The sequence below is a fragment of the Hippoglossus stenolepis genome, chromosome 18 (genome assembly GCF_022539355.2).
Source record: "Hippoglossus stenolepis isolate QCI-W04-F060 chromosome 18, HSTE1.2, whole genome shotgun sequence".
Taxonomy (NCBI): Eukaryota; Metazoa; Chordata; class Actinopteri; order Pleuronectiformes; family Pleuronectidae; genus Hippoglossus; species Hippoglossus stenolepis.
Genome location: NC_061500.1, coordinates 4107745 through 4125460, shown reverse-complemented (window position 1 = coordinate 4125460; position 17716 = coordinate 4107745). Strand labels below are relative to the sequence as shown.

At 43.0% G+C, this 17716-nt stretch overlaps 1 protein-coding gene across 1 annotated transcript in view; it reads right to left on the bottom strand.

Annotated features, from left to right (window-relative positions):
- Positions 1–9186: 9186 nt before the first annotated feature.
- Positions 9187–17716, bottom strand: part of si:ch211-127i16.2 (probable flavin-containing monoamine oxidase A) — a 31443-nt gene continuing 22913 nt past the window's right edge. The window contains 3 exon segments of the mRNA XM_035184596.2: positions 9187–9211; positions 10105–10296; positions 17613–17713. Coding sequence (XP_035040487.2) covers positions 9187–9211; positions 10105–10296; positions 17613–17713 — 318 coding nt within the window.

The following is a 17716-nucleotide window of genomic DNA, read 5'->3' as shown; positions in this document are numbered from 1 at the left end:
AACTTTCACATGACGTCTTCCTCACTCAGCTCGGACCGGAATGATAGAGTGCCAGGAGAAAAGAAATGCACAAACAGGCCGAGCATGATTATGGATAACGATGTAGAAACAAAATGGAAAGAAAGAGTTTTCGTGACTTCACGGCGACTTGGGAGAGGTCAGACGTTGTTGCACATGATAAACAAAATGCAGCAGAGGAACATTTCAAACCTGACAAGACTGAGACATTATACAGAGCGCGATCCTGTCGGAGCGAGAAGAAACAGCAAAGATAATCAGCATCCCCTTCTGAGCCTTGATGTATATTGTTTTATCCCTTAGAATAATTTTTATGACTGGCAAAGCATGAAAGAGAACTGCATAACAAGTCGTTTGATTCCCGTGTTCCTCCTCCTCTTCTTCCTAATTCCCTTCAAACAAATTTGCCACTGATAACTTTGCCTAACCTCACAGCGGCTGACTCACCGCTGAATCACTCTTTTATGTAAGGCGTGTTAATTACGTTTGACACTCCGATGCAAAGTTTCATTCAGGAGCCATTCAGCGATGTCTGTGCCTCTCGAGGAATGACTCCTAATCACTCAAGCCCTCGTAATCTCAAAAACCTGAAGTTCAGCTCAGCGGGGGGGGGGGGCTCACACAACATCTACCGCGGCGTCTGGAGCAATTAGTCAATGGCTGCCTGGGAGAAGTGAGTTAAAACACCGAACTCCATCAGTGGACAAACGGCGAGTCTGTTACGTCGGCGCCACTTGTTTCAAAGCAGGAAAATCGCTGCTTTTTTTCAACCCACCACCAGAAGTGGTGTTCAACAGATCATCTGCTTCAGCCATCTGCTCCCGTGGAGATCATCTCCGACAGCATCATCGCCAACTGCTGGTCTGATACTTTCCTCCTTCGCCTCCTTTTTTCAAACCTTCAATCAGGATGAGCAAACAATGCCATGGCAACGAAGGAAGTGTTTACTTTTTTTGACCATGAATCATTGATTCTGAGCGTGAAGCCCGAGCCGCGTTTCAACCTTCAAGGAAAGAAGTTTTCAAAGTCAAAAGTTTTCACATCTGCAGCCTGAAGCCAGAGTGTCTTGATCGCCTCCTGGTGGCTGGCTGCAGTGTGGGTAATAAACCACTCCATGTGAGTAGATGGGACCAAATTTAAAAGTCCAAATAAATGTTTAATAGGTTTTACCCAATGATGGCTCCTGTTATTTTTAGTAGTTCTGGAAGTGTTGTGGTGCTGGGAAGTTTGGTTTTAATTAGTTAATTGATTCTATAAAAACTGAGTAATACGGTCAACAGATTATATCCATAAAACCTCGCTACCTTGGCCCGATCCTTCAATCGTCACCGCACATACTTTGCATTCAAATGGCCTAATTGGCACAAGATGGCAGCATTAATAACCAGAAGTTTTTTGGCTTCATTTCTGAAAGGTGGGTGAAAGTGTAGATGCATCATCCATCTTTGTCTGAAGTCCATGGATCCAAACAAGCGTTTTCTTTTTGACGTACGATAACATAAAGCGATGTCTTCTTCCCACAAGGTTGGTTTAGAAAAATTCCAAAACGAACATATTAAGAATCAGGACATTGAGAAGGGGCTGAATTAAATTAATCTCATTCATAAGAAAGTGATTTATTTCAGGAAATGTGGAGTATGTTGATATTTGGTGACGTTCACCTTCTCCTCCACTCAACAGCTAATCCCCCAACCTTTGTAGAAACCTACTATCTGTCCCATCAGGAATGGAGAGAATCTAAATTGGATAATCCCTCTGATATGAAGCACCAGGCCTAGATATTAAAATCTGAGAAAGTCCTGCCTTGGAGCAGAATGTCTCTTTTTATGAAAAACCTTGTAGCCCTGATAAGCAGCAGATGACATCAGTACCAGGACATGGAGCTTAAGGTTTGGTCTTGATTGCAGAATAAAGCCCTGAACGGGAGCTGAGCAATATGACCGTGTATCATAGGAAGTTGCCTCATAAGACCTTTGCTTTGAGGTGAAATTGTTTTCTAATATTTACCTGAATACAGAGTCTATATGAGACATATTGGTTTTCCCTTGAAGCTCATAATACGGGGAAATAATTGCGTGAATGGGCTGTGGAGCAAAACAGCAGCGGGTTTGAGTTTGGACCAAAAAGAAAAGAAAACAACAAGCATCAAAACTAATTTGGCCCATAACGCACAAACATGAGAATCTGTCAATAAAAAACCGTAAGAGCATCACGATGCACTCGACCGAACTACACATCAGCTCATCCACAGGATATTAACTCATAATCAATACGGATACAAAGGCAGAACCTGAGATAAAACTATACCATGAGAGTACAAATAAGAATCCTGCACACACAACAACATCAAGCTAACGACACATTGATGAAACGGAGCCATGCACATTACAGAAGAAGAATCGTCCCTTGTTGAAGAGCAGCAGTGATCTCTGGCCTCTCAGCTGACGATAAATCAATCTCAGGGAAATTCAGGTGTTGAGAACAGGCCCAAGTTCTTTATACTTTCTGATTCTGGTTCAAACTGACGATATAACGCGAGTCTGGATCTTTTTTGGTTCTGTGAAGCAGCTTTAAATTTGATCTGGAGCTGTTGGAGCTGAATCCATGAACCTTAACCCTGCGAGAGTGCAGGCGTCCTCACGTTAGCTGCATCTGTCCCTGATCCAAACAGAAACCCATTTCAGCCTCGGCAAATAATATCTCAAGAGACTTCCTCAATAATAGTAATAATTGTCAGAAGGGGTTTTTTTTTTTAGAAGGAAGTACAGACTGATGCAGAAAGGCGAGAAAAGTGCTGCTTGAAATCAGTGCACAACACTCGAGATGTTTGTGAAAGGCTTCATTCTGTTTCTTGGTCAATTTGGATCCATCAAGGATTTCTTTTATTTAGCTGAAGGTAGAATTACCTTCTTTATTTAGACGTGCAATGATTTTAACGAGAGACCTCTGGTACAGTTTGTCCAAACAATATTCCCTAATGGTTCTTTGGGCTTTGGACTGCGGCTCATTCATGATAAGGTCCCTCTAATGATGGGGGGGCCGTGTGAAAAGGAAAGGATTCCAGGCCATAAATGTATAGATCCATACCCAATTACTGGTTTCAGATAAAAATCTAATCTAATTGACCTTTACTCGTTTAAAATGTTCTGATCTACGGTACTTCTCGTCTAATAAGCCACATTAAAGCAAAATAGCCCGGGTCTGGAATATTATACGTGTTCACAATTTGAGTTTCATTTCTAAATGATTACATGACATATGCACCAGTAACTTTAGTACTGATGATCACAATAATTACTTATCTTAAAGGTTAGATGGTATCAAGCTTGGAAACGGGATAAGCCTGCAGGACATATTTTATGTCCCCATGTCCTCACCTCACCCCAGGGCCACAGCCCCGTGCAGGACCAGGGCCTGAAGGGTTTCTCTGTCTTGTTGTCTTTGTTGTTGCACCTTGTTGTTGGCACAGATGCAGTCTGATAATGAGCCAGAATCGGAAATAGAAAGCGTTGTGCACATAATAAGTTCATTTTTGTATTTGTCATTTAACTGGACTTGGCCCTTGAAAGAGGACAAATACAAATGGTTTGGTTTCAATGAGGCGAAGCATGATTTAATTCAATAATTCAATATAATTCTATTCAGCAGACTTGCCACTAACAAGCTGTTCATCGAGCATCTGAATTTCCTTTTCCAGCCTCATTAGCATCACAGCTCAATGCTGCATTGCTCCCTATTTTCTCTTTCATTCTGTTTATTGTACAATGCAGACAAACAACTTTTTACAATCAGCTCACCTCCTCCTCTCTTCGTCGCTGGACGGGACATCGGGTGAAGGATTTTCTTTAAGAGTGGATTCCTGCCAAAGTCACTTTTGTAGCAGTGCAGCAGGAAAATTCATCTGAACAAGATTCAACACCAACACTGATTAACTGCACCGTAACCTGCACAGAGCAAATGGAAATAGCATCTTTACTCTCAAACAACTCCTTCCCGAATAAAAATAATTTAGATAAACTTAGTCTTTTGGATCTTTTCTCCCATAAAACATAAAGATGTAAAGTCTATTATCTTCTGTAATTATTAAAATATGCATTAAAACACATAAATATTTAGCTTTGTTGCTCGGCCCAAATAAAGCCAAGTTTATTAATAAATAAAAGTTGAAAACAACCATGGGCGATCACAATGCTGTAAAATTAATGAGCTGAATACAAACGATTCACTAGAACTGCAAAACAAGGCATCATACATGCACAATGCACAATGCACAATGCAAACATGAACACATTCACATATTCACAGCCTTGTCAAGTGGCTTAAGAAAGCAGAAGAGGAAATTGACTCTTCCAGATTTCCCTGAGGGCTTCTCAGGCCTAAAACCTCAAAAGCTCGAGCTCCCTGTGGAATTACTATGAGCCCTCTATTAGCTGACCTGACTGGTCTCGGACATCCAGTCCAGTTAAAGGCTTCAAAACAGGCAGCAGAGACTCCCCAGTCAGCGCAGAGTCCAACTGGGAGCCAGTCAGACAAATGAAGACCACGGTGAGGTCAGGTTTTCTCCCTGAGCAGCTCCGCTCTCTTCAGTTTACCAGGGAATTTCATACAATTGATTAAGTGCTAAAAATCCAAATGGTTTTAGGAGACGGAGCTGGTAGCCTATTTTCCACAATGAAATCACTGGGCTGTGTCTCCTACGGGGGCATATTAAGGATAAATTAGACCCAGGATTAAATCCAGTGACTGCACAACTGGGGTAGCCCATAAAATAGATGTAACAGCCTGTTACAGTAGATTTTAGAGTTGTTCCTAAATCATCGAACCAAGAATTCTAATACGTATAATAAAACAGTTTACCCTGTATCTGAATAGTAAATAGTAGTAAAATCAACATGGGTAGAAGTGTAATGATTCCAGGACAAAAGTTGAGTAAAGAGGAGTTGTCACTCGTCCATCTCTGGGTCCTCGGGTCTGTGCTCGGGACAATTTAACCAAAAATACAGATTTACCAAGATCAACATTCAGACATAATCTGATTTGAAAGAATAGGGTTTTCAGGACTGAGACTGAAATAACTATCAAGACAGATGCTGGTGCATCTTGTTCTCCCAGCAGTTACTGTCGTAGCCCCCGAGGGCAGAAAGGTTCTTCACTGAATCCAAGCATGCGTTCTTTTTCCTGGACTGACAGAGGGACAGTTAGAACAGCTGGCCTTCAGCGGACAACTTATCGTAAAGTGCACTAACAACTGGAAAGATGTCGTCCTCCCACAGCTCATCACAAACCCTCATCGCCTTCAGCTGTTGTAATGGTGCACAAAGTCTATTTTCACTGGACGTGGTGCTTCACGGATTTTCTTTTACGTGCATCTCTCACATCCACATCTGTGTGCTCTCCTGCTCGTCGTCAGCCTTGTCACTGCCCTTGGGGCAGAATGGTGGATCTGTTGAAGAGCAGTGTTGTATTCATGAATGTTAGTTCTGGTGTGGTGGTATTGTTCTGCCTGTGCATCATCCTCTCAGGATATCTGTGCACCTTGTTACACATGCATTTGTGCAAACCTGAGTGGAAACCCGTCTGTCAGATTCGTTCTGGCACCGACTCTGCGCTGTGTATGTAGTCGTTGGATTGCTGGCCTTGATTCAGCCTGGACGAGCCTGAAGAAAAGAGCAGGCGTCTGATCCAGTGCAGGCTGGTGATAACAAAGACAAATAGTGAGCCTTGGCCCCCGAGTGCCGTTCAATGATCGGTGAGTGTGGGGATCCTCTCCAGGGAATTGAAACGGGGACTGAGAAGAATCCTCTCAATCAACAGTGCAATCAAGTGATAGAGTTCAAACCACTTTGTCTTTCTGGTTCTTGCAGTTCTATCTACAAGAAAGAGCACAGACCACCATGTTGACTGTGTTGAATCTGTGAACTGTCCAATATTTTCTTCAAAATACATTAATTAAAGCATGAGCAAAAAAAGTACAGTGGGTAGATTAACATTCAAGATGGAATGTCAACATTTCCAAACCTAATATTGCTAAGGAAAACCCTGCAAATCCACATAAAATTACTTTTAATGTGCTGAATAATGTTTTGTCAAATACTTATTTTTTCCTCCTTTGTTTGTGTGTCTGTCTGCAGGATTGCTCAAAATGTGCTGAACCTTGATAGGTGGGAAATTACCCACAAAAGAGCCCATTAAATTCTGAAGTGGATTCGCAAACTATAACATCCCTTTCAGCTTTTTTAAGCATTTTAGAAAATCTGATATTGCTTCGATCTCAACATTCAATGTGGTGATACAGTGGTATTTACAGCCTTGGTGCAGGTATGAACTCTCTGAGTATGTACTAGACTTCTAGTTGAATGGGGGGGCAGTGATCTGAGATGGGACCTGAATACCACTGAGGAAATTCAATGTGCCACCTGCCCGTCACACCTGCTTGTTGCTTCACTGCATAAAGCCCATTCTTGAACACTTGACACAAACCTGCTGAATCGACGGCAGACCTTGAAGTGCATCACATCTGAAAAATACAGCCGCACAAATGACTCATTAAGTTTTCAAAACAGACTCAGAAATCAGAAACTGTGCTGCAGACGGCTGAAAGAGGAGCAGAGGCCAGGAGACAACCTTCGCCAACATTAACTGAGAGGCACTTGATTTGTTATTTGCATGACAATGGAGCGAAATGCAGTAGAAACATAATTACCACTGTTGAATCAACCCCTCGCTGACACGATTTAAAATAAGGAAACTTTGCAAAGGGAAGTATTTAATCCGTGGTTGCTGGATTGGATTGGATTGTAATTGTGCTCCTGTGTGTCGAGATAACACAGTATGCACATAGTGTGTGATAGTAAGTGCGACTGCTTAAAGAAAGAAGCTGGTTTAAACCTGAGAAAATGGCTGTTTACAGTCACATACACTGGTTTCACTGTACTGCAATGTATGAATTTTTAAAGTTGATGTTGTTGCCCGGGGGGGAAACACTGAGGCAAGTCCTACGACAGGTGTTTACAGAGGCTGCAGTAATTGCAGCAACATTACTTTGAATCATTACCGGAAATCTTTTATCGGATATTTGAAGGGAAACAATTGGCACAAGATTCACACACACACACACACACACACACACACACACACACACACACACACACACACACACACACACACACACACACAGTGCAGAGCAGGGGAGAGTTTGATGGTCACAGATGCAGAGCTGTTTTTTCTCCGTTGCATATTTTTGTTTGGTTTTGTTATGGAATATTATTTCCCCTGCATTAGGATACGTGTGTATATTAAAATATGTAAATGTAAGCACCTTGTCACAGCTTGCAGTTACATTTTATTGCTATGTGATCTCTAGTGGCTGCAGTAATTATGAAGTCAGGTGGGATGAAGGTTTAAAGCGTAGGCTTGGACGGGGGGTCAACACAACACCGGACATTGATCGATCAAAGCTTTATCTCTCATCCAAATTCAAATCTTATTTCTCACATACACAGTACGAGGTGCAGTGAAATGCTTTTCTGCGACTCTCCTTGACATGAAAATAACAAAGATTAAAAGATTTTAAAAATAATTCACTATTTTGCAGAGAAATTAAAGTATAAGGCAAGGAAGGAAAATACAAATATATATAAAGTGCACAAAAAGATCCATGAACCTTCCTTAACATTGAACAAAGAGTTTATCCGTGTTACCATGGCGACGAAGATCCTCTTACGTAAAAGGAAGTGCTCATTTTTAACTCAAAGAACGTTTTATCTTGAACACAGTTTTATTCCTAAGCCAAAATGAACTGTGACATGATGACGATGATCACGTTGTCAGTTCTGTAATCTGCATAAACACTTGAGAGTCTAAATGAGTCGCACTTTAACAGGAGGATTAGGTGACTTACGTCTATCTCATAACAGATCTAGAGATTGGGATCTGTGGGAGGGGGTTGACTGAAAAATGACTCTGCTCACACACATCTGGGCTCAGATTGTGTCAGTTTGAAGATCTGATCTGATCTCCGGCTCCGAGAGGCGGCGTCAGGAGGACAGTGTCTGGGAGTTTTACTTCATCAAGTCGACCCCTGACTGGGAACTAGCACCACAGACAAACATCCCGCTGACATCGTGTCAACACAAACTGCACATGAATAAGTGAGGAGACTGTCTGTGCTCAGCCTGATCATTAAAGTTGATGTCTGTGTGTAAACGAAGAATCTGCTACCAACAGTCCAGCTTCATCTTTTTTAACATGCATAATAATGATGCTCTTGTATTTGCAGGTTTTTAAATATTAAACTGTTTTGCACACGTTGGTCTGATTTAACTGAATCATCGAGAATCTCATCGAATCAAACTCGACAGATTCTGGATTTTAAATCAAATCAGGAGAATCTGAATCTTATTTTATTACCGTGAAATTATTTGAACAGCTTGTAAAAAAATATTTCTGAGTAAAGCTTCATAATTTATTAAGTGGACGCTGGTGAAATCTGACATTGACTTGCTCAACAAAAATGATTAAATCTCAAAAGGATCGGCTGTTTTCCTTCTCTCGCTCCCTTGCACTGTGCAGCTCGTCGTCACAAGCTTCACCGTTTGTAGTGGTGGTTTATTTAACCTCGGATTCAGCAGACTGAATTAAATGCTCATCTCTCACAACGATCATGCATTAACCCTGGAATCCAAGCGCTGCATTGACTGGGGGAAAAGCAAGTGACAAGGCAAGATGCCCAAACCCCCAGATGGTACGTTACCGCATACGCGCCTTAAGCTGGTGATGACATATACCATGAGAAGAAATCTTAGCACTGTGATGTCCCTGAGATAGCGCACCCATCTGTTTTATTCAAAGTCGGGTCAGGTCGGGGGAAAAAGCAACTAGATCTTCCGGTGTATGGCTTTAATTTATTACACAAAATGAGCTCAGAATCTCGCATCCACACGAAAACACATTAACCTTTTGAGTGTCAACCAAACGACCAAATCAGGGACCAAATGGAGCAGAAAGACTCGCTGTGTTTAGAGACAGGTTGTCGGCCTTGAGTCGGCCCCGGAAAGGTTTAAATAAAACAAGGGGGAACAGGCCAGTTGATTCAGTGCAAGCTGGTGATAACAAAGACAAATAGCAAACCACGGCGCCAATGGAGACAGAGACTTTACCATCCGATGGTCAGCAGGCGTCGGAGCTGCTCTCTCTGCAGGAGACACGGGGGCTGACGAACTCCTTTCAATCAACTGTGCAATCAAGTGATAGCGATTAAATCACTTCCTCCGGGGGGGGGGAGGTTATTATTGTGTGACGGCTTCATCCATCGTACGCTCAGTGGATTGAACGTTGGGTGGTTTTGTGGGAGCACAAAACGCACGTGTGGCTCGGCTCCAAGCCTCTCGAGAAGGTTTTACGGCTCTCTGGGAAACAATGCGAGGCCGACAATGTGAAAGCCCCCATTTCCCCTGGTTGGCAAACTGGTTTACACACAACATGATCGCTCTGAAGCTCTAAAGCTCACGTGCACAACCTTAATGCAAGTTATTCAATATTAAATATGTAGAATGGCGAATGAGATAAAGTGCTGGTTAAAGTGCAAACTCGAATTGATTTAAAACACGGTGTTTCCCTTTTCTTTATTATTTGGCGTGAGTACATTACAATATTTTAAAAGATGAAATGAAAAAACGCAAGTTAAGCTCCTTAAGGTTTTTAAATCACTGACTTCCTCGGGTTTTATTCTAGTTTTGTAAAAACAAATTGTTCGATTAAACAGATTAATGAATAAAGATCACATTTAATCTAATCTGCACATTTAGCATTGATATATACTTCAATTTGTTAGACAATACCACAGTTACTGTAATCAAATGTAATTAATTAATAAGCATTTAAATCTGTAATCTGAAAAGCCATCTTTACACAGCCCGAGTAACGCAGTTAATTAATCTGTCTAAATCGAAACCGATCACATGACATGAATTCTTTTACAATAGGAACATGTTACAATTTGTTGTTGAAAATATATCAAGTGCATTTTGAGACTGAGACAGCGAGAGAACAGCAGAGAGAACAGCCGACAGACTCCCAGACAGGTACGTGAGACTGGATGATGGTGTTTGCTCTGCAGGACAGTTTTGAATGTGCAGCTCTGCTTGCTACTCCTCCGGTGTCGGGCTCGAGGGGCAGAGTGCAGACAGCACCTCCAGAGCAGCTCGATGACCAGACTGCACCGCGCCGCTCATGTACCCACACCACTGGGTGGCTGTTTCCGTGCCGGCCCAATGGATCCTGTGAAAAAAAACGAGATCATCCGTGAGCCACGTTTCCGAGCACCGGGCTTTAATGTCGCCCCTTAGAAAAGGCGTTTATTTTAATTCTCTGCTGGAGTAATTAAATCACTTTCGGTGCATTAACACAGTGTCCTAAGCCATTAACATTCAGTTGCTTTGTACGTTTTACGGGGCACATGAGATCACTCTGATGAACTGATACAGTAGTTTTGCCCTTTAACAAGTCTCTGTAGGCTTAGATATTCCGTGTCTCTGTGAAAGCAAGTACGTGCTCGAGAAATCAGGCTGCTCGAGCATGGAGGGGTTACTCAGAAGAACACAGTCACAGTACAACTCTCCATTCACTTCCTCTCTGTTCCATGGGAGCGGAAAAAAACTGACTACCAATAGCTTTCCATGACTAAGGTGCAGAAAAAGAAAGACCTGTCTACTTTCAAAAGAATGGATAAAATTACTTTTTAACAACAGTATAATTGTAACTGGACAGTTTCTTCCTGCACACTTGATTAGTCTTCCTGGTGATGTCCGAACAACGGGGCCAGACTGGACTTTAGCTCCACCACTTACATGCTGTGCACCTGCAGGAGATTGAATATTATAGAGCGAGAGGAAAAGAACATGACGGCAACAGAAGCGGCTGACATTTGGCCTCATTTTGGAAAGAAGAGAGAAAAGGTGAGTGTCAGGAGTTTTGTGGGGGGAGAGAAGCCCTGCGGCTACAAAATCCATGGGAAGAAAAGCACAAACCTGAAGAGACACCTTGAGGTGAACCACACAGAACCTGAGCTAACCCAATGTTGGTGTTTTGAATGATGCAACTTTACTTTGAAAGCTACTTTAAGCCGGGCACGTTGTTGAATTAGCATCATACAACAATGGAAGCGTTACGTCATTGCTTGTGCGTGAAGCTTTAGTCACCTCGTCTAACCTTCCCATGCTTCACAAGTTTAACACAAGAACAAGTAACACATTTAAAAGCACCATCATTAGGGCTGGAAAAAGTTTTAAATGAAACCTGAAAACGAGAAACGCGAAATCAAACACGATCGCTCTGTGGAACTGAAGAGTAACATTTTGTAGCTCCTCATATAACCCCTGCAGTCAGTTAAGAGGTAGGAACCTTAATGTGAGTCCAATGGTACAAGGTAACATTATCCGTTGATTTTTTTGGAAAACACCCCGCAGCATTAGGTGAAAGAATTAAACTCAATGTTCCTTTCGGTAGTGCCGGTGCAGCTCTAAGTAAAGATTACTGTTCTGGATCACAGATTGAGGTGCTTCTCCTCTGGCTTCTGTGGCCGCGTTGATTGGAAAAGAGCGACAGAGCCGAAGCCCAAGACGAGGAGTTCAACCTTTCGACGGGAGTCTTTCAATTGGTCCAATCCACCCGGTGAGAGCTGGAGCAGCAAAGGTGAGAACAAAAGTGCAATTGCTGTTATGTGAATTCCTTGTGTCTGCTCCAAAGTTGGTCACCTTGCGAGCACTGATTGATATCATCAAATCTGATGGTATTTTCTAATAGAGTGAATAGGTTATGTTCTGCTCAGTCTTCTTGTCAAGTGAGTCCGCCTCTCTCCAGATTATAGACAGGCCCCCTTCCAGGAGGTGAGAGTGCTCTTCAGAAAGTAGTCATTTCATCAAGTCTCTTATTTAGTCCAATTATTCTCTGATAACCCAGAAAACAAAAAGAGGAGGGGAAGTAGGCTTTGTGCTTTTTCAGCGTTTGTGATTCTGCATGCCTCAGGGCAGGAACATGCAGATGTTAAAAGCAAAGAGATCGTTAAGATAAGTTCACATGTTCCTTTTAGTCTCTAGCCAGTGACTCAAGATAACATCTGGGTGTTTTTAGATACGAGCCAGCCCACTGAAAAGAGGCTGTATTGACTTGACACCTACTTCTGCACAACATGTTCTTGGGGTTTTGGGATGTGTGGAAGAATATAAATACCTCCAGGTGCAAGTCTGAGTTTTATTCATGGCACAGTGGAGACACACATCACAACAAGGCAGTGAAAGTCTGTCTGATGGTCTGGTATCAATACATAGAGTCAAAAACAACAGGTTGTGGGCTGGGCTGATCGAGACAGCTTAGAAAGTCCTCGACGGGCTAATTCACGATCTCGATCTCAAAATTAAATTCACATGTGAGTAAGAAAGCTTTTTTTCAAAGGCCTGGGAAAGTTGATGAAGAGTTTTAAACAGGTTTTAACGCTAGAAGTTGATCAGGATGTAAAAACAAAATATCAGGAGAAAGAAATCATTTTTCTTCCACCGATACATGAACACTGGCTGAGCAGAAAGCCCCAGCAACCTACGACTATACATAGATTATGTATATAAGCAATTATGCATTATTTGTTTTAACATGAAAGCCTATTCTCTTATAATCCCAGCTTCAAATTACCTCGGTGACGGTTGACAGAACGAATGCACTCACCATTCCACCCCACTTTAATATTTTAAGTGTCAATTGGAACCATACCAGCCCCTAGCCCAGGCAGCCAATCAGGAGTGGAGAAGGGTTCCCTCTTTCCACCTTTAATCTGTCCGGAACCCTGTGATGATTAATTAATGCTGTTACAGCAGCGTTATCCTGCAAGTGTTGCAGCTACGCTCCTTTAAACTAGGCTGTTGTTGGCGTGTGTGCTCTCTGCATGCTGCCGTCAGTGCCTGTCAAAGATAGTCTGCGAGAGGATAAGTTCGGCTCGGCAACGCCGCCGCCGCCGCACAAGCACGAGTGAAAGTGTTTCTTTAGTTCAAACAACTCCACCCGAGTGACACCACGTCTTTCCAGCAGATCATTCCGTGTCACTGTCAGGGGGCGGCGTTCTCCCAATTCAACTTTCATTCGTGTCACATCAATAATTGAAGTTTATAAACTTTATATTTTTGAAGCATGACATGGACCCAGAAGCTCATGGAGCATCCAGTGAGAAGCAGCTGTGTTGTATCACCGTCAGACACATTGAATTAACTCTTAATTAACGTAATAACAATTATTGGATCGGACAGATAAACACTGACAGGCTCCTGTTCTGACGTTTTTTCGTTGAGCTTGATGCAACTTGAGATTTCATCTGCAGAACAGCGGAGAGGTCGGGACCTCGGACTGAGAGGACTCTTGACAACATGTCAACAAGCTACGTGTTGGTAATGCTCACCAGCTGCCTATTCATTCAGAGGTCTTCAGGTATGATTGGACTCCAACTGATAAAGACTGGGTTTTAAAGTCTTGGAAAAATGAAATTGCCTGAATGTTTTCTGCAGTTGCCTGACAGAGTAAAACTTTATAGGATACATGAGCATATACTGCAGCAAATAGCTGTAAAGATTTGTTTGGGGGGATGTTCTGTAATAGCTGAATACAGCCGTGCCTCAGCGAGGAGCGTGATAAACCCAGAGGAGACCCAGACACAGGATGTACAAAGGATAATGTGGAAGGAAAGCAATGCATACACCGTGTGTGGTAATGAGAAATGACGATGCAAAAAGTGTTGGAGAGAGAAATCAGTTAACACATTTATTACAGCAGCATGCACGGCAGGTGGTGGTGAGCAGTGAAATGAGCAGCAGCATTGTGAGACGACAGATTGAAGGGAACGCCTCGTGGCCTCGATGGAACTTGATTGGCGCCTTGTTTAAACCCGTGTCTGTGAGATAAGCGTTAACCGACACTGCTCGTCTGACAGCAGCCGTGACTTTAATGCAACACTGGTGAATACGGTGGTCTGAGATTTATCCAAGCTCCCGAACTGGGAATAAAGATAAAAGAATCCCTCTGAGCCACTGGGACATCGTTTTGACCTCTGTGTACAAACTCCTCTTCTGTTGGGCTCAATTTAATCACATTTCCCAGTGGGCTCAATGAAATAATATAATAGGAGAGGAACAAAATGGGTTTGGAAAGAAATTGCTCCTCATTGTCACATAAAGCACAACAGACCAACGGAGGGATGAGGCTTTTTCTTTCTGTTTCTATTATTATTATTCCTTCTATAAACCGCTGTTGCCTTATTGCTGAAATGACGGCTCCCTAAAGGTGAAGCCAAATCATCTAGAGGTCAAAATAACTGCCTCCTCCATGTTAGTGACTGGGACAGAGGTGAAATTAAAACGTAGATGATGGTTTCTGTCATGGTTTCTGTTCTGACGGCTGAGATTGACTCACGATTGGTCGAGCGCTACTTCGCAGACTCTTGTTTCAACCGTCATCAAAAGATCGCAGCACCCGACCTGTGTACGAAAAGGTTTTAGATCACATTTCGTACAACGGGAGAAGGTGCAGATGTGACGTCCTTCCCTCATTAACAGTCTATGGATGTCACCTGTAATAAGATATAATGAAATGCCTTGTGTCTATATATGAAAATAAGAAAACTGACGGATTGAGTTGCATGTTCAGTTTGACTTGATGAATTCCTCCGACGCTTCCTCGCATCACAATCTTCGCCTACTTCAGAAGTTTGTTTAATTCCCTGGTGTAAAGGTTGACTGCAGTTTGCTGTTTATATTTTTGTCATGATTTCACGAAACCAGTAAACCTTTCTCTCTGCAGACTCCTGGGATCTCTTCTCTGTTTCGAGTTGGTGCTTGTGATAGTTAGAAACTCTGCATCTCCACCGGTGTGCCGGCAGATCTGTGTGGTTGTTTGTGCTCGCTGTGGGAAGTCAGGGTTCTTTTACCCTGCGTTTCAGCAAGTGAATGCTAATAGAAGATTGGGAGGGACGTTTTTCCTTTTATCTACTTGCCCCATGGCACCACAGGTATCTGACAAATTTCCTCCTCCGCAGGTTTTCCATCACTTTGTCTTATTGATTAAAGAAAGTGAGGATTAATATGTATTTGGATTGTCCTTGTATAAACAGATCCTTTGCTGTTGGTTTTGTTGGGGGGGGGGTATATCACAATCACACTGTATGTGTTGACAGGACGGGATCCTCCCAAGGCTTGTTCATGTTAATCGACAGTGATAGTTGCTGAGTCAGCGGACTTGTTTGTGCCTGCTCATCAGATTTGACCTGTTGGGTTTATTTAGGTCTGGTTTTCAGGGCTTTGGGGCAAGAAAGGATTACTTGTCACCGCTGTGCTAAAAGTCCAACGTTATGTTTTTTACCACTGACCTTTCAACCCCACCTTGTTTGGTCCAGATGTTCTGACTTTTCAGATTGATCAGAGCCACAGTAACACGTGTGAAAGGTTCCTCGGACCAACGGACGGAAATTTAGTCCGACCCAGATCAAACACTTTTGGACAGTTGAGACTTTCGGACCAAAATCGGACCGAGAAAAAAGTGAGCAGCAAACTGTAGATTTTCCTGATCTCCGGCCGCCCGGACCAGGAGAGCAAATGATTCTCAAGGTTTTATTGGAGCAGGATTAAGCAAAATTTACCGAACCAATTTCCACTGAACTTGGTGGAGGGATGGCACCGTTATATTTTGGTGCAGATGCAAGGTAAGGAATTTATTTTCCACTTTCTTTAACATGTTGTTGATTTTCCAGGGAATGACACACAGATCTCTTAATTTCTTAGATATCTCCGATATGAGCGAGACAATCGTGTGAAGCATTGTTTGGCCTTCGCGGAGGTACATTCTCTACTGAGTGCCATTCTTCTTGAGTCTGTATATCTTCTACTCAGTGTGGGGAATTGTGATAATTATTTCGACCTTGGAGACTCAGACATTTTTTCCCGAGTCTCCCTCCATCTCATGTATTAGTCATTGGCTCCATCTTCCCTTTGTTAATACACACAAACCATGGTCACATCTGTTAAGTGTCTCAGCCACCTCCTCTTCTTGTTCTCCTGACAACCATAACCTTAAATCGGCGTAGACATCTTACGTGAAAGCCTGTGTTTCTGAGAATCAAGTTTTTGAAAAGAGAATCAAGGTGTTTTAGCTCTTCTTCCCTGATCACACGAAGGACGCCCTGAGGAGTCGTCTCAGTGTTCTCAGGAGGAGGAGCAGTGTTGCCATCGCTCCTGTAAAAGAGACGCCGAAGAGGAACTGATCCTGAAATGGCTGAAAGGTCAGGAATCTGACTGTCGACACCCAGAGATGGACTGCTGAACCCACAGAGCTCAGCCCGAGAGCTCCACATGTAATTATTAGAGTTAGGTGCTGTGACTAGAGTTATGGGATATAATTATCGCTCTCATTTCTTAAGTGGTGAAGTATAAACCTGTGATATTTTTTTAATTTATCGCATTTCTGGGTCATAAGTTGAATGAACTAATCCTCCGCGGTTGGGGGAAATTATCCGAACAACGTAGAGGAGCAGCAACAACAAGCATTTCCTCTGTTTTTTGAAAAAAATTCTGCTTTCTACAAAGCACGTCTGCTGCGTTTAATGCACTCAGAGCCTTTACTTAGCAAAGCACAGACCCGCAGGGGTAAATTTTATTCATAGTTCTTGGCAGCGATTCTTCCCTCTCCCCCCCTCCCCTCCCCACTCTCTCCCTCACCCGTCTAGAATAGAGAAGCGAGGGCCTCTCACATACTACCCACTCATGCAGGCATATATCCACCTAGGATAATCACTCTAATTATACAAACCACACTGGTCATTATTGAGATTCATGCTATTCCGAATGAAATCCCTTAATCCACTGTACACCACTGGAACGGGTTGTGCTGTTAAATACAGAGTTTTTGTCAACCGAGGAACCGCGGAACCTGGCTTCATTACATGTGCCGGATTAGTGTCAAGGTCACAGCGTGTCCTTGAGGATCCATTTGCTATATGGGAATATGGATAAGGGCTACTGCCCCGTGCCGCTGTTTGAGTCATGTTATGTAACGAGCTTCTTCTGCTCCCCGTGGACTTAATGCCATTATGGAGATGAATTACCTGGATCCCCCTCCCCACCTTTCGCTCGTGTTCGCTCAGCTCGGCCATTAGAAATGGATTATGGGACGTTTTCCTCGGAGAACACCCACTCCTGTCGACCTCTTGCCATTTTGTTGGAACCGGACTAATACGTTTCAGCGAAGGCACAATCACTCCCACCACTCATGTCAGTGATCCGGAGGCACCGGGAGCTCGTTCTGTTGTTTTTGTGCCGTAAAAGTAGTAAAAACATCCACCGACCACAGACCATATCTCAAACAGAGTGATACAATCTACAAACTCAAATTTTAGCCGTTAAAAAGATTTATATCAGAAGAGAATCTGTCACGCTGCTGCACTCAACTATATCCCTGTGCATAACCATTTGTTTTGGGGAGAACAAGGAGGATAGGAGGCTGTTCAGACTACAGATAGACGTAGAGGTGTGTTGCTGCAGTGTATTTGTCATCAGTTGTGTGATTACCTGCCACAGGGCTTCCTCAGGCTCGGGTGGTAATAAGTTAGTAGACCCGGTGCCATGACGTTAACGGGGCAGCCGCCGCTGTAGGCCTCTTCGGCCCAGTCCTG